We start from the raw sequence: 21,826 nt of genomic DNA on the forward strand, positions 1-21,826 counted from the left end.
AAAAAAAAAAAAAAAAAAAAGAGCGGCAACAAAAGAATATGACGATGCAGCTGAAAAGTGACTGTTTGATATAAGATGATAATATCATTAATTAAAAACAACAGGTTGAATAAATTAACTATGAAAAGCAAACAACTACGTATATAATAAGGTCAAGACTGTACAGCTGGTAGAACATAATACAGCGTTCCAAAATAACGTCTATCATGTGCTTAAAGTTTTGGGTTATAGAGGTTTCCCATTTTTGCCACAATGATAGATTTCTTTGGATTTAGTGCATGAATCCCCGCCTTCTCTGGCCCACACACCAACAGGAATAAAGGAGGGGGGAGGGAAGGAAGTGAAACAAGCATGAAGGGGACCCAATATTTTCCATTATTAACAAAGAAAGATAGCTAAAAATTAAAAATAGATGTGCCATATCTCATGTACCTGATAGAAGCCACGAGCCAAGCAGCAGTTGCAATAAACAGATAATTATCATCTGACCTCTATCAACAAGAGATATCACGAAATAGCCCTTTTGATTCATCATATATCCATCTGCATAAAAAGTTGACTTTGTCAACTGACATTACAAATGAGAGATCTGAAACTAGGGAATCTCCAAGGTTCCACTGCTCATAGATTTGTCTGCATCTTATCGATTTTATTTTTTTTTAAAAAGTAGGTTGCTGCATATAATCAATTCTCTATCCAAAAAATCTGAAGTGTATCATATCTTCCTTTCTTTTGATATGCTAAACCCCACCCAGCAAACCCATGCCCAGAAGTCTAAAGTGGCCCTTTTTGCACTTTGCTCCCTTGGTAACTCCAACTCCCAACCTCGTGTTTGGAGATGGAGTGTTGTTTCCACTAGAGCAACCTCATTTATATTGAAGTGTAGTAGTTTATCAACACAACTGATTCCAGCAATCTAACGGTTTGCTACCGCATCACCCCTAATCAACTTAGAAGATGCAATTAATATTTAAAAACCAATTAATGAAAACAATCAATCGAAGTTAGATTCCTCCTTGCTCCACCAGAACTCAAACAGAACTGCAACTCATTGTAAATGTCTCAAATCTAAGTTAAAGCAAGCAGAAGAACCAAAAATATATCAAACAACATTTAGAAATTGCTCCACTGCTAGAAAGAGAAGTGCAAATGAAAAAAGTTCAACATACTTGCATATGTAAAGAGGTCGTGATACATCATTAGACCCCTTTGCTAGGCGAGCTCTCCTCTCACTTTCCTCGGTAAACTTTCTTGGAGGATGTACTTCACACGGGCCTTGTATCGAGCCAGCCATTACTACGCTAATATAAGTAGACAAATAAACCTGTATAAGGACATGCAGTGATACGTAAGATTCTACAGCATGGAACATATATTATCTCTTGCATGCTAAATTTATATTGGTAGCAGGATAGACAAAGATGCAGGTTGGTAAGCTATATGTGACAAATTTTCTGCAAAATCTTGTAGCTTTAGTCAATTAATTGTAGTCATATGCAACCCTCTTTATGATTCAATATCTTGTTCAATTAGTTTACCATCAAAAATGTCTCAACTCATCACTCGAGATGCTTTCAATAACAAACAAACAAAAAAGAGCACGCTTTTTTGCTTGCAAATTTAAAAAGGGTCCCCTTGCTACAGAACGGCAGTGAACACTAGAATCTCTCAATCAGAGTACATGATGTAAGATAAACCACAATAAGTTCATACTGTCTTTTAGGAGGACTCTACACCTGAAAATGTTTACTGTTTAGGGTAGTTTTCTTCCAAGTCCAGTCATGTATGTGTCTGCCTCTAGGTTGCTTCATATTTTGGTCAATCCAAGCTTTATTTTATTGTATTGAAACATGGACAGCAAGATTAGTTGACAAATGGTTGGAGATCTTTTGTAAAAGTTGCTGGACAGCTTATCCTTCAAGTCCTACCTGGTCACTAAGTAATTTCCCCCTAGTAAAGGCTTATCCCAAAACTACTTGAGGGGGGAATATTGCAGATATTCTCATGTGATTCCTGTCTAGGTTCTATTCTGCTCCTCTCCCTCTTCTCCCTTTCTTAGTTCTCTTAATTTCTTCTAAGCAACTCTCAGTTCTGCATGTTTTCATAGTCCATCCAGTCTCGAAACAACACTATTTCTCTAATTTATCACTCCTCCCCAAGTTCCATAAGTTTAAGTCAAGATTAAAGAACCTTTTCTCCAGTTGTTGTATGGTACGCAGGCTGAGGTTATGGGGGATATCATATCATCTCATATTGAAGTGTATAAAAGAATATGCATCAAATTGGGATTTTAACATAATGGATTGTGCAGATATATTTTCATTCCTGAAATACCCCTAGGCAAATTTTACAAAATTTCACCAGGTAAATTACAGAAGAAAATATCAGAACATAGGTTCGACAAGCCAAAATGTACAATTAACAAAAAAGATAATTTAGAGCTATGAATGCAGAAGGAAACAGCAGAAAATTTAGATGACAATTTTGAACAAGAAATTAAAATCTTTTATTAGCATTAAACAAGATACGATCAAAAAACTTAAAAAGAATAAACTGGAAGAAGAAGTAATGTATTTTAGGAAAAGAAAGAGATGGACGGACGTGGGGAAGAGAAATAGCTTGGGGACATAGGGACGAAGGAGACTAGTGTGATGACAAGGTGAGGTATCAGAGATGTGGGGAAGACGGTCGCCAGAGGGGGGGGGGGGGGGGGTTAGAAGATCAGGGGAAAAATACATAAATAACCAAACTAGAAGAGAAGAAATAATGCGTGAAAAAAGGAAAGAAATGGACGGACGGGTGGGGTTAAAAATTAGGGCTTGGGGTATGGGGATGGCAGATAGCTGTGGGATGAGATGGTAGAAGACTGTGGGCCAGCAGAGCGGGGTTGAATAGATATAGGTATGGGGGTCATCAGACGGGATTTTGGTGGGTGTTTCTAACTTGACTTCTTACAGGAAATTATCTAGAGCCTAACAGAAAAGAGTACAAAATCAGCATCATCGGAGTTAAACAAATCAAATCTACAGCAATCACCATTCACCATCGCCAACCCTTCATAACATTTGAGACTCATAGCAACCTCCCACATAGATTAGAATCATTCAAGGTTTCATTTGAGCTCCATATTCAGAAAAAAACAAATACAACACCCAAATGGATAAAGCACAAGTTGAAAAAAAGGGTGGTGACACTAATAACTTCAACAGACATAACTAGTGATGACGCATCTTCATTTTAATCCTTAATGCTTTAAACCCTAAATGAGCTATGCACAAGTACACTGCATCTCCAGCACATCAATGCGTTCTAGCAAATATGCGTTTATCTAAAGCAAAATTTACATGCATGATGATGACAACAAAAGACCACACAATCATGAAAAATCAAAAATCATGTCATCCCTAGCCATAGCAAGTATACCAAAATACAAGGAGAAGACAAAACTTAATTAGTTGTTTACCTCATTATTGTTCTCCACGCACGGGCGGCCTACAGATTGTGGTAATTCCCGTGCAAAGTAACATTGATTGACAGTAACCCACTCTGTTCCCGCTTTTTTGTCCTCCCACATAGTCTGCAAGTAAAAAGTCGAGCTTCTCCAAATGAATCACGGGGATACATATCAAGAGAAAGTATATATGTGGTAGCAAGATTACCGAGGCCATAATAGGTTGCGATATTTTATATGCTCGTAAAGACTAAGAGGAAAATTTACATAATAGCTTATTAGGCAAATAGCATTAGCAGAACCATGGCAGTTAGCAAACAATACGGAAAAGCACAAATTTGCACACACCCAATGACAAAAATAAAAGTTTCTATCTTTATATGCTCGTAAAGACTAAGAGGAAAATTTACATAATAGCTTATTAGGCAAATAGCATTAGCAGAACCATGGCAGTTAGCAAACAATACGGAAAAGCACAAATTTGCACACACCCAATGACAAAAATAAAAGTTTCTATCTTTATACTCCTTCCCTCCATTATATATGACAGCATTGACTGGACAGAGCATTTAAGATGTCATGTGACTTAAATGCTATATTAGCAATCGTAGAAGATTATTAACATAATGGTTATAAAGTTAGTTTGACAGAGCAACTATTAGATCAATAAGTACAAAATTGAATAGTTGAATAAATTTGTATTCATAAAGGCTGTTTAAAAATTATTAAAGTAGACCATTAGTGGAATGGGGTCAAGCATGTTGAAACATCCCAAAATAGACGAGTCACAGTAATTGAAATTAAGTAAAAGATATCCTGAATATTATGCATAAGCATATTGCTAGGACTTCAAAGTTGAATATGTTAACTTGCACGCAAATGCTAAACCTGCACAAGCTACTGACATAGCTACATGGGTCATATCAGAATATGACAGGCAATACTCTCAGCATGGAACCTAGTTGAGGTACAATTCAGAGCAGTTATAACGCCAGAAATGACATTGGAACAAATAATGCTCAACATTTTGTTAAGAAAACAATGTTATCGTTGACTAGATACAAGAAAGTTTTTACTTGATAATCAGCCAAAATATTGCATACACTGACATAAAGAACAAGTAAATCATCCTTACCCAAAAAAACAAGAATATCATAAATTTTTTAAATGGAAAGAAAGGTCAAACTCAGATGAAGTAAATTCTTACCAGAAGCTTTGAAGGAATCAATCTCTCATTTTCAAAACGAACAAGAGCATAGTCCTGAACATTATATATGAATCCGTTAATGCGGCAAGAGTGATAATAATACTTGTCATCTGCAACTTGAAGAACGTTTCCAATCCAGTCAACATTTTGAAGTTGCTCAGATGATGAGCTACCACACTCAGCATCCCTGTTGTTGGCTACAGAAGTTTCAGCAGGATTTATTTGCCCAACAGCTTGGTCTACGTTTTTAGATTCATCACTTGAACTGTTACCTACACTTGCTCTACCGCTGTATTCTCTAGCATCACTGGCCATGGGCTGAGTTTCATGATACTGCTCAGATGGCATCTCAGTCGTGTTTGCCACCCCTGCATAGTCATTAGCTTGCAGGTGATTAAGAGCTTGCGAGGGATCAGACGAATGGCAAACTGTCTCAGATTTCACAGGAGCCTGAGGTTTCAATTCGACCACTTTCTCTTCACAAGATCTATCAACTGATGAACTAGCAGATGTAGCAAGGCACTTATCACTGGAAATGACTGTCAGATTATTTGAACAGGATCTCAAGGAATCTTTATTCTCCATATTTTCTTTACCTGATGTGATAATATTTCCTCCTATTTCTTTGTCATTATCCATCTTTGGCTCAGATGGTAGATTTCTATCGTTATTTGCCATAGTAATGGAAGGAGAGTTCTTCAAAGGAACCTTTCCATTTGCTATTATCTTCTGCTGAATGACCTTCTCATCTGGACCAGAAGCTTTTTTATCTGGTGATGATTGAACAGCTGATGCAATTGTAGACATTTTAGAGGCATTGATATTCCTCATTACACGACCATATTTAGGAGGCAGCGGTTTCCCATTAGTCATCGATAAGCACCTTCCACAATGCCATTCCCCTCTAGGAACTCCTTTTTGATTTGTCGTCTGGAGACATTTTAAGTGATACCCTTTCTCACAAGCATCACAAACAAGTACATTATCAACCTCATTTATCGTTGACTTGCACATTTGGCAAGTCAAAGCCTCATTCATATAGTCGCGAGACGGCGGAGTCCAGGCAGGCCGCTCCGAGAGCCGGGGTTGTAGAAACTTCTGAACAATCTTGCCAATTTCAGCATGAGAATTGCTCAGAGGAGACTGGACAAAGCTTGTTCCTTGTAAACGTGGGTGAATAGTTGGTGGATTTCCGGCTGTGGCCTGAGAAATAAATGGCCTAGATGCTGTTATTTGGGGCGCCATACCTGATTTGGCATCAGCTCCTCCTTCAACTTTAATAGCTGTCTGCGCTGTCATCCTGTTATCTGGTCCACGTTTAGCTGCTGGAACTGACGCAGGTTGCACCGACCAGGTTGGGGTTCTTACACCTGAGTGATCTCCAGAAGTTGCTGTAAAGAACAATATACTTGTGATGATTCAGATCAACAGTAAGAATAAAAAGTTTAAACAATGAACAAGATGGAATCACTAATTTCCTCGTACCAACACCAGAATACTAAATTGCTTTATATGCATCTTACTACAAAGAAAAGTGACAAGAATTAGTAGATGAAATAAAGGTAGAATGAGATTGCCTCCTATGATGATATACAAATGGCAATCTTTAATATTGGAATCAATTACTAGAATGAGAAGCATGCAAATCAGTAAGCACGCTTAATGAAGAAACCACATAGAATTCCCTTTTATAAGTTGTTTGACGCTATGGTCCAAGAATGAGACCAAGTATAGCAATTATTTCATTTTTTTTGGATGAAATGACCATGTATAGCAATTATACTACCACCACAAGCTACCTCTGTACATATATCCACGATTCATTTGGATAAGAGAACCCCCATATAGGAAGTCAAAATACAAGTCCAGGATAAATCCTTGAGCACCTTTGACAGTTATAAGGAATGTATTTTTGTTACCTTGAACTTGCAATGTATGGGAATATCCATTTGGTCGTCCATCCATTCTGAAATTTGGCCTTTCAACTCTGGGCAATGCAACTAGAGAAGAATCCCTTACAGGATTACCAGAGACAACTCCACTAGAGATTACTGGCCTGACCTCACTGGTAGGCAGTTGATAAGGTAAAGGCGCAGAGGTTGCCGAAGTTCCATGAACCAAAGGTGAAGCAGGTTGGAAGCTTCCAGAGGGATTTATCACATGACTCGGCTTATCAGGAGGAACCATACGGGCAACATGTGATGAACCACGGTTTTCAATTGCTGTAGCCATATTAGCTTGAGGTCGTTGAGATGAATATGTGGCAGAGGGTACAGAAAATTCCTCAGTTTTTTCCAACTATAAGCACATGGGAAAGACAAAGTAGAACTCAATAAGATATATAAGCCACAGCCCAATAAAATCAGTTTCCACTAGATTATATTGGAACTATAATCGCCTAAATTGCAAGACTTTACAATTGAAGAACAGTGAATCTAATTTGCAACTTCAAATCAAGTTCTACATGCACCGGATATAATCCCTATCCCTCAAAAAGGCAAATTTATACATCTCTGATGTCCTATTAAATTAGGGATATCTAAATCATAAGCATAAAAAAGAAAGGGCAGCCTAGTGCATTACGCTCCCGCTATGCGCGGGGTCCTAGGAAGGGCCGGACCACAAGGGTCTATTATACGCAGCCTTACCCTGCATAAAATGCAAGAAAAATCATAAGCATATATAGAAAAAGAAAAAAAGAAAAAAAAAAGGCGGGGTAGGGGGGAGAGGGGGGGAGGGCAGCATCCCATGAGAATATGACGTGGGCATCCGTCAGTGGCTGATTCCACGGCTCAAACCATAAGTATATTGAAAAATGCTATTCAACCCCTACACTTGGAAAGAAGATCACAACCTCCAACTTCACCACCCCTCTTTGAGAAACATTGGGGCAATCATTTTTTCCCGGGAAAGATCATAACTAACAAACGAGCATACCAATAACAATTTACTAATTCAACACAACAAGCACGCCTATGTACTCAATATACTTGCGATGCACATACACTTGTTTAAAACACTAAAATACATCATTCAATTCGATTCTATCAGTGGAAAAAGTAAATACGACTTGAGCGGATACGGAAACAAACAGTTGAGCTACCTTTCTTTTAGCCATCAGTAACTTGTCAGCAATGGACATTTTGGGAGGGCGAAACCCTAACCTCTGTTCTTTCAGTTTATTAAGACCAAGATCCTCAATGACAGCACCAAAAGCATCGCGTGGAAACACATCCTTGGGTGCGAAAGTTTGGCATACAAGAGACAATTTTTCCCTTGCCACCGCCATCATCTCCGTTTCAGCAGCAGTAGGAACCCTACCTCCTCGTATCTTACCCATAGCAGCAAGTACAAGCACCATTTCAGCAACCTTCTTCATAGTCCCTATCACCATACTACCCCTCGCCTTCTTCGGAGCCGGTGCTTCCTCCAATTCCACATCATCAGCCGCCGGCCTCTTCTCTCCCACACCGTCCGATCTGAGCTCCGCCTGAATATCTACCGTTGAATCCATCAAACCCTAGGCAGTCCTGATGGACGACACAACAAAAACGACGCCGTTGCAATGCAATTTGAATTAGTGTGGAACCTTCAAGAAACCTGTGAAGACGAGAGAAAAAAGAAGCCATAGAGGGGGAAGGGGAGAATCAGAAACCCTAGAGAGGAAAAAAGGGGAAGGGAGGAAGAGGGAGGGAATGACGTTGTGAGAAAATTTGAAAAAATAATAAGGGGGATTAAGATTTAGGGAAGGGTTAAAAATTATACTCAACCTTTATGTGTTGCGAGTTGTGCTGTTTTTGGTGGTGTAATTTGTGAAGTGTGTAATGTAAGTGAGTAGGTGTGTGCGTGAGAGAGAAAGGGTCGCAACCTCGGAGCAGGAAGTCTTTCGTTTTTGTTTTTAGAGAGAGAAAAGCAGATAGAGCGCGGCTTCGAACCGGGTTTAGTATTATTGTTTTTTTCACTTTTTATTTTCCAGCACTAGTTGCTGCACGCCCTATTCCGTGCTACTCTCTTCTTCGTTTATTACACCTATTATAATAATTATATTATGCCCCAAGCCATCTATCACATTTTAATGAGGATTTTTTACTAGATACAATTTTTTAAAATATAATAGAACTATGCATTACATTGGTAGCTATGGAAGAAAACATTAATAATAGTTAAAAAGTTATTTTGCTATATAAAATATTAAATAGTATAGTTAAGTATTTGACGAATCTAAATTTCTCAAAACTATGACATTGTATAAAATAATTTTATTAGCTGAATATTATCGAACACTTGCGATATGAAAAGGAAGTAATACCAAACAAAAATACCCAATCCAGCCATGAGATAAGGAGAAGATTGACTTGCTTTATTTGGTGATGATGAATGTCAAATAGAGGTTGTCACGACTCAAATTCCCGCTAGTCGTGATGGCACTTAACTCAACCCGCTAGGTAAGTCAAAAGATAAACAACACAACTCAAATAGGATAACAGGAGTCAATAAATAAAATTAAGCTTTATATATAAAATTCTAAGGATTGGTAGTACAAGTCATGAGCTTCTAAGACTTAGAATTTACAAAGCCGGTACGAAATAAATACATTATCTGTTCAAAATATACACAAACAGATTAACAAATCTAAAGCTACCAAGAATAAGAAGCAGCTATAACCGGAACGCACGAACCACTTCAATGGCAGCTCCCGCCATATACAGCAACATCAGCTCCAAAAATTTGCATGCAAGGTACAGAAGTGTAGTATGAGTACAACCGACCCCACGTACTCAATAAGTAACAAACCTAACCTTAGGTTGAAAGCAGTGACGAGCTCAAAAGAAGGTCAGTGTCCAACACCAATAGCCAATATCAATTCAGAATAATATAAAGGAGGCAATAAAAGTAACAACTCAAAAGATATCATGCTTAGCTCGTTCACATTTACGGAAAAGTAAACATGCTTTCCAAGTATAACAGTCAAGTCGAGATATTACAACTAAAAATCAACTAAACATGAGTTTATCAAAAGTACTGTATTCCCGATTCACAACACCAGATAAGAATTTTCGTTACCAATTAGCATGAGAAAAATACATCTCTATGCCGACATATCAAGTCATCAACTATCATATACCATCTAGCATGAGGAATATACATCTCAATGCCTACATGTCAAGTGAATGATTTCATGATGATATCCCCAAGTACTCTCACCCTCAACGTACTCACGTTGTCCGTCTTAAACGCCCACTACATCCCCCCCACACACACAATCACTCAGCCTGTACGGGTGTCTGGCTTATAAGCCCCTCATCATAGCACGTGTATATATATCATTATGACTGCGCTCACTGCTGGTATGTCAGACTCCGGAGGGGCGGATCCTGCCTAAGCGCTAATCAAAAGCCTATAATGCATGCTGTGCCATGCAGCCCAATCCACAATAATGAATAAGCCAATAAAGCATGTTGCAGTGTGTAGTCCGATACATAACAATAATAATAATAATAATAATAATAATAATAATAATAATAATAATAATAATAATAACCTGTTGTGCCGTGCAGCCCGATTCACAACAACACTCTCAACGCGGCTTTAAGGCACACCTCAGTCATCAACCTCTCAAGTCTCAAGGGCTCGCAATCTCATACCGCTCATCCCAACTACTCCACTTAAGGAAAATCAATGATAACATGCGATGTAGCAATGAATGATGAACAAAGACTGGGATATGATATGCACATTAAGAACCATGACTGAGTGTATAATTACAATTAAATCATATAACTCAAAACAATAGAAATAGCCTTATTAAGTCTCAACCGAATCAGCACATAGCCTAAACATGATTTTTAACATTAATCACAACTCAAATAACCAACAAGTAGGGGAAAATACGGATATAACAGGACATGATAGCAGAACAAGTGTGGTACTAGTCTAAAAGTTAGCTTGAATCATAATTACCCCGGTGTACGCCCACACGCCCGTCACCTAGCATGTGCGTCACCTCAATACATCATGGATAACATGGTTCCCAGGGATAATTACCCTCAATTCCAAGTTTAGAAATGTTACTTACCTCATACAAGTCAAAACAAATACCGAGCAAGCAAACAACACTCTAGAAATGCCATCCCGCGCAAATCAACCTCTGAACGGCTCGAAACTAGCCAAAAGCAACTAAAAATATCAAATAATATCAAAGGGAACAAACCTAATCGATAAAGGTTGAATCTTATCAAAAGCCCAAAGTCAACCCCGGGCTCGCTCCTCGAAATCCGACAAAACCCACAAATTCTGATAATTCATTCAATTACGAGTCCTACCATACTAATTTTACTCAAATCCGACTCCGAATCGATGTTCAAATCTCAAATACTCACTTTAGAAAAATTTAGACAAAACCCCTAAATTTCTCTTCTAAAATCATCAATCAAATGCTAAACTAGAAAATGGAATCATGGAATATAATAAAAACCGAGTAAAAAATACTTACCCCAATCCATACAATGAAAATCCTCAACCAAAATCGCCAAACCCGAGCTCCAAATCTCAAATTGTGATAAAAAGAGCCAGAACCTCGATATATTGTGAGTCTGCCCAGGTAAGTCGCACTTGCGACAATATTCCCGCTTCTGCGGAACCGCACGTGCGGCCCCAACCTTTGATTTTGCGAAAATGACCTAACTCAACATCATACCGCTTCCGCGATCGCACTTTTGCGACAACACCTCCGCTTCTGCGACAAATCATAGATCCCAGACCTCTCGCACCTGCGGAATATATTCCGCTTCTGTGACATCGCAGGTGCGAGGAAATGCTCCGCACCAGCGCCTGTCCCGCTTCTGGGCCTAAGATACCGCATCTGCGCCTTCGCATATGCAATGAAATCTCTGCATCTGCGGACTCCCCCAGCTACAAGTGCCGCTTCTATGGCTCCGCGCCTGCGCCCAAGGCTCAGCAGGTGCGGTCACACCAGGTCCCTACCAAACCAGCATAGCCAAAACGATCCGAACCACGTCTGAAACTCACCCGAGCCCCTCGTGACCTGTCCGAATATACCAACGAGTCCCAAAATATAACATGGACCTACTCGAGGCCTCAAATTACATATAACAATATCGAAGCGACGAATCTCACATCAAATCAAACTTGAAGAACTTTAGAACTTTCAACTTTCAAAACTCGTACTGAACCTCATCAAAAAAACTCTGAATGAATTCAAATTTTGCACATAAGTCCCAAATGACATAATGAAGTTATTCCAATTCCCCGAACCACAATCCAAACCCGATATCATCAAGGCCAGCTTTCGGTCAAACTTATGAATATTCCAAACTTTCAAATTTTCAACTTTCGGCAAATAGTGTTGAAACCTTGTAGAAACATCCAAATGCAAATCCAGGCATATACCCAAGTCCAATATCACTATCTGGACTGACCGAACCATCAAAACTCTTCTGATGTCAAATACACAAAAATTAAACTTGGTCTGCTCTTCCAACTTAAAGCTTCCTAATTGAGAATCATTATTCCAAATCAACCCCGCATCACCTGAAAACCAAAACTGACGATTCAAGCAATTCATAATACATCGTATGAAGCTACTGAAGACTTCAAATAGCTGAACGGAATGTAAATGCTCAAAACGACCGGTCGGGTCGTTACATTCTCCCCCATTAAATATATGTTCGTCCTCGAACGTGCCAATAGTCGTTCCAAAACCATCAAATCACGGTGTAACCTTACCATGCACACATCCGGGGGTGATCCCACGTCACCCCAATCCATATAAGTCCGTCAACTCAACATAACCGAAGATTCTTCCTTCAACCTTAGTCCATGTTGAAACCCAATTTCCAACATCTGGAATTCATTATAAGACCCAATTCTCACATCCAAACACTGCATAAGTCTGAACAAGTTGTACCAAGCCATAACCATAACCCAGGATGTAATGACATTATATACCACATAACTCAGATACTCATAGCAATAGCTTCTGACCACAATAGCTTCCCAAAAATAAACTCGGTACTGGTAACAAACCTCATACCAACTAAAACCTTGTTCCAAACCTTCGTACCCTGCCAATGGTGAATGAAACACGCAGAAAACTCCCACTCGTCAGATCAACAAGTCATGGAGTTCTCTTTCGTCGGACAAGAACCATAGCCAAATTCTAAGCCGACTTCCAATATTATTCTTTCAAACATATCGTAATCAAATCCGATACCACCCCTTCTAGGTCCAATGACCTCATCTCATCCAACACAACTATTGTACTGACATGTCACACCAATACAACATAAAGCCACAAAACCGTGCAATTCGTGCATCAAGAAACTGTCACACCTCTTTTTTCATTACTACACCCGCAGAAGAGGGTATAATAAAGGGAGTTATTTTCAACTTGAAGTGACAATCGGAACGGGATTTATTAAATTTTTCAGAGTCGCCACTTAGGAGATTAATGGTGTCCCAAGTCACCGGTTAAATCCCGACCCGAGGAGATTATGACTCTGTTATCAGTCCGCGAACCAGAAATCCGAGTAAGGAATTCTGTTAACCCGGGAGAAGGTGTTAGGCATTCCCGAGTTCCGTGGTTCTAGCACGGTCGCTCAACTGTCATATTTGACTCATTTGTTTGATTTTAGTACATGTTTTAATCTATGTGCCTTTTAACTTTTGAAACGCTTTTATTATTATTATTTTTAGAAAATTGCAACGTCGTGAAAATGCATCTTGAACCACGTTGCACCAGTGCACCCGTGATCGTTAACACATTTCGACTTCGTTGAGATTTGGATTTGGGTCACATAAATGTGCACCCGAATTTAGGGAAATAATATTAAAGTACGCGCCTAAAGCAGCTACGTGTTCATTATATTTGGGAAGGCCGTGAAATTCGCTAAGCGGCGTATCCCGAAATCTAAATTTATATAAAGCATTATCAAAGACCCCGCAACTTATATTTTGGCGAGGCTCGTGTAATTTTTATTCAGGGAAAGGCAGTCTTAAAGCAACTATATTTTTTATTTGTCTCCAGCAGCGCAAGAAAAATCCTAAAGTTTGTTATTGAACTGAAGTAATTTAAATGGTAGTTATGTGTCAAGGCCACCGATCGGGCTCTGAGATAAGCCCAAACGAAGGTAGTATTTGTACCCATGCTCTTCTAACAGGCTGCCAGTTATTTGGGCTCCTGCAAGCTGCCAGTCCAGGCCTAAGCCTAAACGTCCTGGGGATAGGCTATAGGGCCTGGATTTAAATTAAAAGAAGAATTCTGATTCAATTAAACCAAAACTATTGAAATTACTCTACACTCTTTAAATGAAACGACTGATTTATGGGCTATGCATACTGATTTTAAAGGCGTATCAGCATCTAGAATCGAACGTGCATTACACTGAGCTACTGATTTCATGCTTGCGTTATTTGATTTCAAAGTTGTATTTAAACTAATCCTGCTATGCTACTGTTCTAAAATGCCTTAACAAGTACAGAATTCAAAGTCCATAACAGTCCAGATTAACAGTCCAAATGTATCTATTATTCATACACTCAAAACTACTAACTAACACCAATTACATTTATCCAACTAAACAACGTTCAAATGAGCCTAGATTTGGCAGTATTTCCATTTCCACTTCACTTCACAGCTAACATCAAGGTGAGTTCATAAACGTGTACCTGGGATTTGGATTGAAATAGGAAAGGAAAGATTTGCAGAAGTAACGGCTTTCAGCAGCACTCCGAGAACCATTTAAAAAATCTCACACACCTCAGCACAAGATTCAGCAAGTTTAGGCATAATTGGAAATGCCCAAGAGTACAGGTCAACCAAATGGCAATACCAAATACCAGAGATGAACCCAGGACTGACACAACCAGGTAACACAACACTGAACTAAGCAGACCTCTATGACAAAAATGTACTCGAACAGCTTTGTGAATATCAACATGGATGGCAGAATAGATGAGTTAGGTTATTTTTTGATACCTTAATGAGGCTACAATTGAATTAGGCTGGAATCTGAAGGTGAGCAAAGGAAAATTAAGAAACAGTAATTTTTTTTTGATTTTTGCTATTGTTACTGTCTTCCTGGAATTTTGAGAGATACTAAGAATCCAAGGAGGGATTAAGGAATTTCAAGATTATCTGGATCTGAACCTTGTGGGAGATCCGGGAATTTTTGATGGCTGCCAGAAAACACCCTTCAATAGCAAGCTAGAATGGATCACTACTATAAGGTGACTTAGGGTCTAATTTCAGATTTTCCTTTACACGCTTAGTCCCAATATTGCTAATATTCAGTGTTTACCGCTTTACTTTTGACTTTTTACAGTAAAAGAACTACCACTAGATTTATTAAAAACCTACATCTATAGTCCATCCTAGATAGTTCTATACTTTTATTAACAATCGCCTATTCTATACTTCCCCCTTTAAAAAATTACAAATCTGATAAAGTGCCCTTTTCAGACTGCTAAATACCTTGAAACTCCTGATTACTGCAGACAAAACATTTTATAGGAATTGTGGTTAATCTATCTTGTTTCAGCTATATGCCAAAAGCCAACATCACAAATTGATAATATTTGCACAATCTAACATCAAATGAAATCCAACCTAACACATGAACTACAAATTGGAGTATGAACCATCATTGATCAACTAACTAAACTAAACAAAATAATTAAGACCTATATGGAAATAAATTTGAATCAAAATGACAGACCGTTAACAGTACCTCCACGAAGATATCTAAACGAATCATAACTAATAAACTACTGAAGACAATGGAACTGATTATACGATTACTAATTAATTGATTTAAACTAAACTAAACTATTATTAATAATGTAACTAAACAGCAACCATAAGAGATTGATAATCAGATTTCAGTGACTGAGGCAGCATTACTTGATAATCCAACAACAACTAAAATCGTAAACTAAAGCTTAGAACAGATACGAGACTCCAACAATAAGAGTCAAAATACAAGTATCATGCAAACTTACTGAATCTAGAGCATTCGAGCCTGACATGAGGAACTCTGACCGCATTTGGTTTGGAATCCTCCGGGATTCTTAGGACAACGTAACATCGCCTAATCGTGTGTTTTCAAAGAACAGCACACATGGATTAAGGGGAAATTTAAGGTCAAAATCCCTCAAAGAATTTTTGAGCTAGGGTTCTGCAGTTAAGATCTAAAATTCGAAGAAAGCTATTGGCAATTATTCGAAAGATATCTGGTTAGGGATTTAATGAATGAGGAGGAGGATGTAGGACATATTGGTACGAATTGGGAAGTTTCGGAGTGACGTTTGCGACTTGGACCGGCAAACTTCGACTGGAATAATTCGACGAGACTTGGCTATGAATCAGAGGGGAGCTGAGAGGCATGGTTGGACAGGGGGAGACGAGGGGAGATCACAGTTGGTGTTTCTTTGGTGTCATCGAGCATCGCGGCGGACGGCGACGATTTCCGCCGGCGGCGGACAGCGAGAGGGACGGTGGGCTAAGGGGAGGAGGGTGGCCGGCACGGCCGTTACCAGGTCATGATGGTGACTTTTGGTTCTAAAATTTCTTTGAAGATTTCGTCAGACATTATATCATAAAATATACGAGATTAACACACATGGGCCGATAAGGAATCTAAGAGTGGGTAGTACGGCCTGGACCTTTTGATGATACTTGGCATTTAACTCAAAACGAGTAGTATGGCCTTCTATAACTCACGTCTTTGTTGGTCTCACAGGTCATTGGGCCATCCGAGATCGTGGTAGGGGTAACACTGGGCCCTCCACACCCGGGGTCTGGGAATTGTCGTTTGGGCTGACTGATTTTTGGCCATATTTGGTTATCCAATTAAGACCATATTTTTACTTTTCTTTTTCTCTTTTTTTTCTCTTCCTTTATTAAATTATTATTTTTTGTCATTATATTTATTTTATTCCTGATATTTAATAAAATGTTAACATATCAAGACCTTTCAATAATATAACAGCTACAATAACTAAATGCACTCAAAAACAAAAAAAAAAAACAGATAAAATAACTTTATTAATATTAAACTAAAATAACCGATTTAGACAAATGCAAACAATTAGTAATGCAAAGAGAACTATTTTCGTTGCAAATTTTCTTTACATTTTATTCTAAAACTAATTACATCACTAACATGATGAAATCGAATCTAATGCCAAATGCATATTTTTTTGGTACTTCTTCATTAATGATTAAATTATTTACAGTCCACAACCAATACACAAGGACCACTGCCAATAATCCCAATTACCAAAGAATGTCAACAAAATTCACGGAAAAATTTATCAAATATAACAAATAAACATTGTTTCATTGTTTTCAAATTTCTGGGGCAATATTCGCTTCTAGGGCTAAAATACACGTGCATACAGCTGCCACTCTTTGACACGGAAACACAAGAGTCTTTCTCGTGAACAGACAGGTGAGCAGGAATGACACGATTTTTGCCATTCTGCAATTCTCCTGTGATGAAGCATATTTTTAACACTGATTTGACGCACCCACTGATTCAAAGTCCATCCTAATATCTGGGCAGTAACAGGAATCCTGGGCTCAGTGCTAGTTCGGCGAATGAGTTTGGTAAGCCGGGACCTACCAGGAGACTGTGATTTCGCTGTTGTATGTTCGTTGCTCATCTCGCTGAACCTCCTTATTACCGTGCAAAAATTAAAAGAAGCTAAGCCTAAACTATAATGCTGCAAATTATTACAAGAATAGTCCATATACTATGTCCTCTTAACTGATAGTCTTGTCGTCTGTCCTTGAAACTTGTATCTTCGGTGGGAATCCTTTTGTTATCCTTGCATTATGACGGAAGAAGTTTTGCCATCAATTTTCCGAGTAAATGCGTTGAACTGCTGAAATTTGTAAATATAACTGCCTTCTACTTCTCCAGGCCGGGCTCCTGATGGCTAAAACTTTGAACAGTATTCCTTCATTTTTCAGGTGGGAACCCGCCTTGATCTGCTGCGAACTTTGAAAAAGTTTCCTTGTTACTCCTAGGTGGGCCGCCTAACTGCTGACTTTTACAAAAGTATTTCCATATGTTTCTCAACACAGGTAGGGCGCCTGACTGCAATTTGAAAATGTATTCCTTGTTCTTCAGACGTGAGCTCGCCTGATTTGCCTAAAACTTTGAAAGTATTCCTTGTTATAACTAGGTGGCGCCTGATGGATAAATCTTTGAAATGTTAATTCCTTGTTCTTCAGGATGGGCGGCTGTGATTTGTAAAACTTGAATGTATTCCCTTAGTTGCCAGGTGAGCGCGCTTGATTTGCTATAAACTTTGAAAAGGTATTCCTTGTTTTCAGGTGGGCGCCTGATTGCTAAATTTGACGCCTGATTGCTGAAATTGAAAAGTATATCCTTGTTCTCAGGGGCGCCTGATTGTTTAAAACTTTGAAAAGTTATTCCCTTTATGGTTTCTTCAGGTCGGGGCCTGATTGCTAAACTTCAAAATGTATTCCCTTGTTTCTCCGGTGGGCGGCCTGTTGCTAAAACTTTTGAAAAGTATTCCCTGTTTCCAAAGTGCGGCGCCTGAATTGATGAAATTTTGAAAAGTTATTCACCTTGTTCCCCAGTGGGACAGCCTGATTAGCTAAAATTTGAAACGTATTTCCCTTGTTCTTCACAGGTGGGCGACTGGATTGTAAATATTGAAATTATTCCCTTGTTCTCCAGGTGGGCGCCTGATTGTAAACTTTGAAAAGTATTTCCCTTTTCTCCGCGTGGGCTGCCTGATGTGTAAAACTTGAAATGTAGTCTCTGTTCTCAGGTGGGACCTGGTAGTTCAGAACTTGAAAAGTATTCCTTTCTCAGGATGGGCTGCCTGATTGCAAAAATTAATTACAACAAGAAATTTTGCCCTGTTTCCAACTCAAAGAAAGAATTGTTATGTAAAACTGGTGAATTACTGCTGATGGCATTCTTGCTTGCCAATATAGCTGCCCAACTTGCCGATTCACCTGAGTATGCTTCCTGGACTTGCTTTGCCAGTTGCCACGATTTCCAAATTGGACTTTCAACCTCAAAGTTCGATGACCCAAAGTTTTGCTTCATAATTAACATGTTATGGTGTTCCTGTTCTTTCCTGTGAAACCTACCTTTTCCTTGGCAACGTTGATTATTCCAACTGTACTTTATTTGCACTACTTATGTTTTTACTTCTTTTATCTTGTACGTCCAACTTGTTGTGCGCCCAACTGGGAAGCTGGTAGTTCTTTGACATCCTTCTTTTTGTTTGAACTAGAACTGACACTAAAATGTTTATAGACAATTTCAGAGAGATGAAGAGTGCAATGAACTCGAAGGTTTTGAGGATAGAAAAAACTCTGGAATTGAATTGAGTGGTATCGAAGAGAAAGGACAGAACTCTATCTGAAAGTGGACGGCTGATTCCATCTGAATGTGCCATGCAATTTTGGGATCCCAACCTAGTCTGTCAACAAATCAATTGTTACTTACCGACAATTTGTTTGCTTCAATTAACATGCCCGCCCTTAACAAAAACCAAACCTTGCTTTTTCACCATGTTTCAAACACTTTCAACCAGACTTCCTTATTTTCTCACTTGAGGGGACTCTTTTCACGCCTCTAAACGGTGCCATGAGGGTTTTTCACCATAAAGAACTCTCTCATTTTTAATGATCTCTCACTCATCTACGCCTTAACGGTGGCCCGTGAGGGTTTTTCGCACCAATAAGCACTCTCTCATTTTATATATCTTCAACTCACTTCTTGTTAACGGTGCCCGTGAGGGTTTGTCACACAGCTAAGTCTCATCATTATCAAATCATTTTCTTCAGGCACCAGAAGTGTTGTCCATAAGCATCTATTTAATGCTTGTAATACATGTTCTTAAGATTGATAAGTAAATGGTCTTTTCTTTGGAACCGGTTATGTAGGCCTTTTGGATGGGGTTATAAAAGAAAGGGTACAGAAGCTCAAAGAATTAAAACGTGGGTCCAATATTACAACTTCCGGAATCAATAAGTAATCACGTGTAACAACCATTAAATCTATGCCCCGTTTCTTTTCCCGGGATTATTTGGTTTTCTTTGTTATGGACATGAACCATCAGATGAGGCTGCCTAGTACCCTTTCGGGATTCAAGTCAATACCGGTAGTTTACAGACGATTACGTATCATTTTGCGATCTTTCATTTTCTTCCACTGTTGTTTTCTTCAATCTTTCACTTTCCTTTTGCCTTTTTCTTTCTTTCTTATTTTTCTGTTTTATTTCACTGTTCTGTTTTCTTTCTGTTTTTTTTTCTCTTTTTTTTGCTTTCTTCTTTTTGTTTTTTTTTTTGTTTTTTTCTATTTTCTTTTTCACTTGTTACTTTCTCTTGTTTCTCATTCTCTTTCACTTGCTTGGGCTTACAGAGCTTGCTCATTAATATGATTTCTGAGAGACGGGGTATGTCAAGAAGTCATTAAGGCTCGAAAGGGGTACACAGACGGAATATAAGTGTTTAGAGATAGCAGAAACACTAAATGTCTTTCGATCATTTCAATCTAAATATGCCAATACATCAAGTGACACGAAAGACAAGGAATATACATAATATCTCTTGATGCATCGGAAAATTGATAGCCATTATTCTACCAATTTCACCTTCTACGTAACGTTAAGCATATAAAGCGCCACATGACAACACCAATGGTTACATACCACTTGCCAGTTTAAGCGCAGCTTTGCTTTTGCTCAGCCAATGGAGGTAGATACAGTCTCAGCAAACTGCCCATTCACTTTAAAACTTACGTGACGTCACCTTCTTAGTTATACATGCTCTTAGACATTCCTCCTTAGGTATATCATGAGCATGAATACGCTTGCACGTACGTTCTCCCTTATCTGTCAACTCATATCAGATTGTTCTCTCAGAAGGCGGAGTTTTTAACACATGTCATCATCATCAATCTCCTGGCTCAACAGCGATGAAGTCCGGAGTGGAACGGAGTACTGTCGAACTTCTGCGGGATTTTACTATGGCTTTAAGGTTCCAATCATCCACAGGGAGTAGGGGAGTCGCCCCTCTATGAAGTAACGGACAGTAGTGCGATAGCCTAACTCAAGGGCAAAGGTAGTTTTCATGCCATTGTTCCTTTGACCACTTCGACCCATTTTCCCCGAATAGTATTTTTTGATTCTTGTACGTTGTATCACCGTCTGCCCACCTTGCTTTAGGGCGATATGGGGTAGAGATTGCGCATGCATGTAAACTTAAAACAAAAAAGCCGACATGTTCGGCATTCTAAGTGAACTGTGTGAGATTGGCGACATTATTTGTAAATGATTACCATTCGGATGCCAAACGGCAATATGATATTTGATGTACGAATCTGTAACTAATCCTCGCCTTCTTAGTGCAACAGTTTGAAGGTTTTTACCCTCCACCTTTGTGAATAATCTAGCTCAACAAAATGATATCTATGTCATTTGAATAGCTGCTGTGACTCAATCGGTATTCCATAACAATCCATTCCCCAAGGCAATCAAGGGCCCATCCGGTGACCGACATTTGTATGCAATCTCAGAGGGCGAGACAATGAAATCTCATGTATCTGACATTGATGACATTTGCGCACGAACTGATGCAATCCGTTCACAGTATAAGCCAATAATAACCATGCTCGGGGATTTCTTTGCCATATATTCCTAATATGAGGTCGCAACTTCTGATGTCATCAGCATGAATAATGTGTGTCTGGCATCTAGCTTCATCCAAATCGGAGTTCTTCTGTTGTAAACATTCCTCCATGAAGAACATCGCTTGCAAACGTCGAATTGCTTCTCAGTTGATCCCTGTAGACTGTGTCGGGGTATGACTCCCATCCGGCGATACTCTTTTATGTGGAAACATGGTCACTCATCCATCTTCCGTCACCACGTTAATGGCATGTGATTGAATTGAATTGCAACGGTACGTACCTTGTCCGGGGTGAATGCACACTTGATTGCAAGTGGCAAGCGTAGCACATCAATTATGATTTGATTTGTTTTGAAATTATTGATGAATACCGTTGACAAGTTCTCGCAGGCACGCCGTATGGTTGAGCTTCAAGTTCCGGTGTTTCACTCTCCTGCAATCTGGTATAGAGATCGAGTCACCTATGACA

At 39.0% G+C, this 21,826-nt stretch overlaps 1 protein-coding gene across 1 annotated transcript in view; it reads right to left on the reverse strand.

The window, feature by feature from the left end:
* The window catches only part of LOC109214707, a 9,766-nt gene extending 1,182 nt beyond the window's left edge, over positions 1-8,584 (reverse strand). Inside the window, exons 1-7 of the mRNA XM_019378659.1 lie at positions 8,429-8,584; positions 7,762-8,258; positions 6,578-6,956; positions 4,659-6,049; positions 3,464-3,577; positions 1,170-1,324; positions 433-543 (exon numbers count right to left, since the gene is read on the reverse strand). Coding sequence (XP_019234204.1) covers positions 495-543; positions 1,170-1,324; positions 3,464-3,577; positions 4,659-6,049; positions 6,578-6,956; positions 7,762-8,172 — 2,499 coding nt within the window. The 5' untranslated portion in view covers positions 8,173-8,258; positions 8,429-8,584 and the 3' untranslated portion in view covers positions 433-494. The remainder of the gene's footprint in view (positions 1-432; positions 544-1,169; positions 1,325-3,463; positions 3,578-4,658; positions 6,050-6,577; positions 6,957-7,761; positions 8,259-8,428) is intronic.
* Between the last annotated feature and the right edge of the window lie 13,242 nt (positions 8,585-21,826).

Source organism: Nicotiana attenuata, unplaced genomic scaffold, assembly GCF_001879085.1.
Source record: "Nicotiana attenuata strain UT unplaced genomic scaffold, NIATTr2, whole genome shotgun sequence".
NCBI lineage: Eukaryota > Viridiplantae > Streptophyta > Magnoliopsida > Solanales > Solanaceae > Nicotiana > Nicotiana attenuata.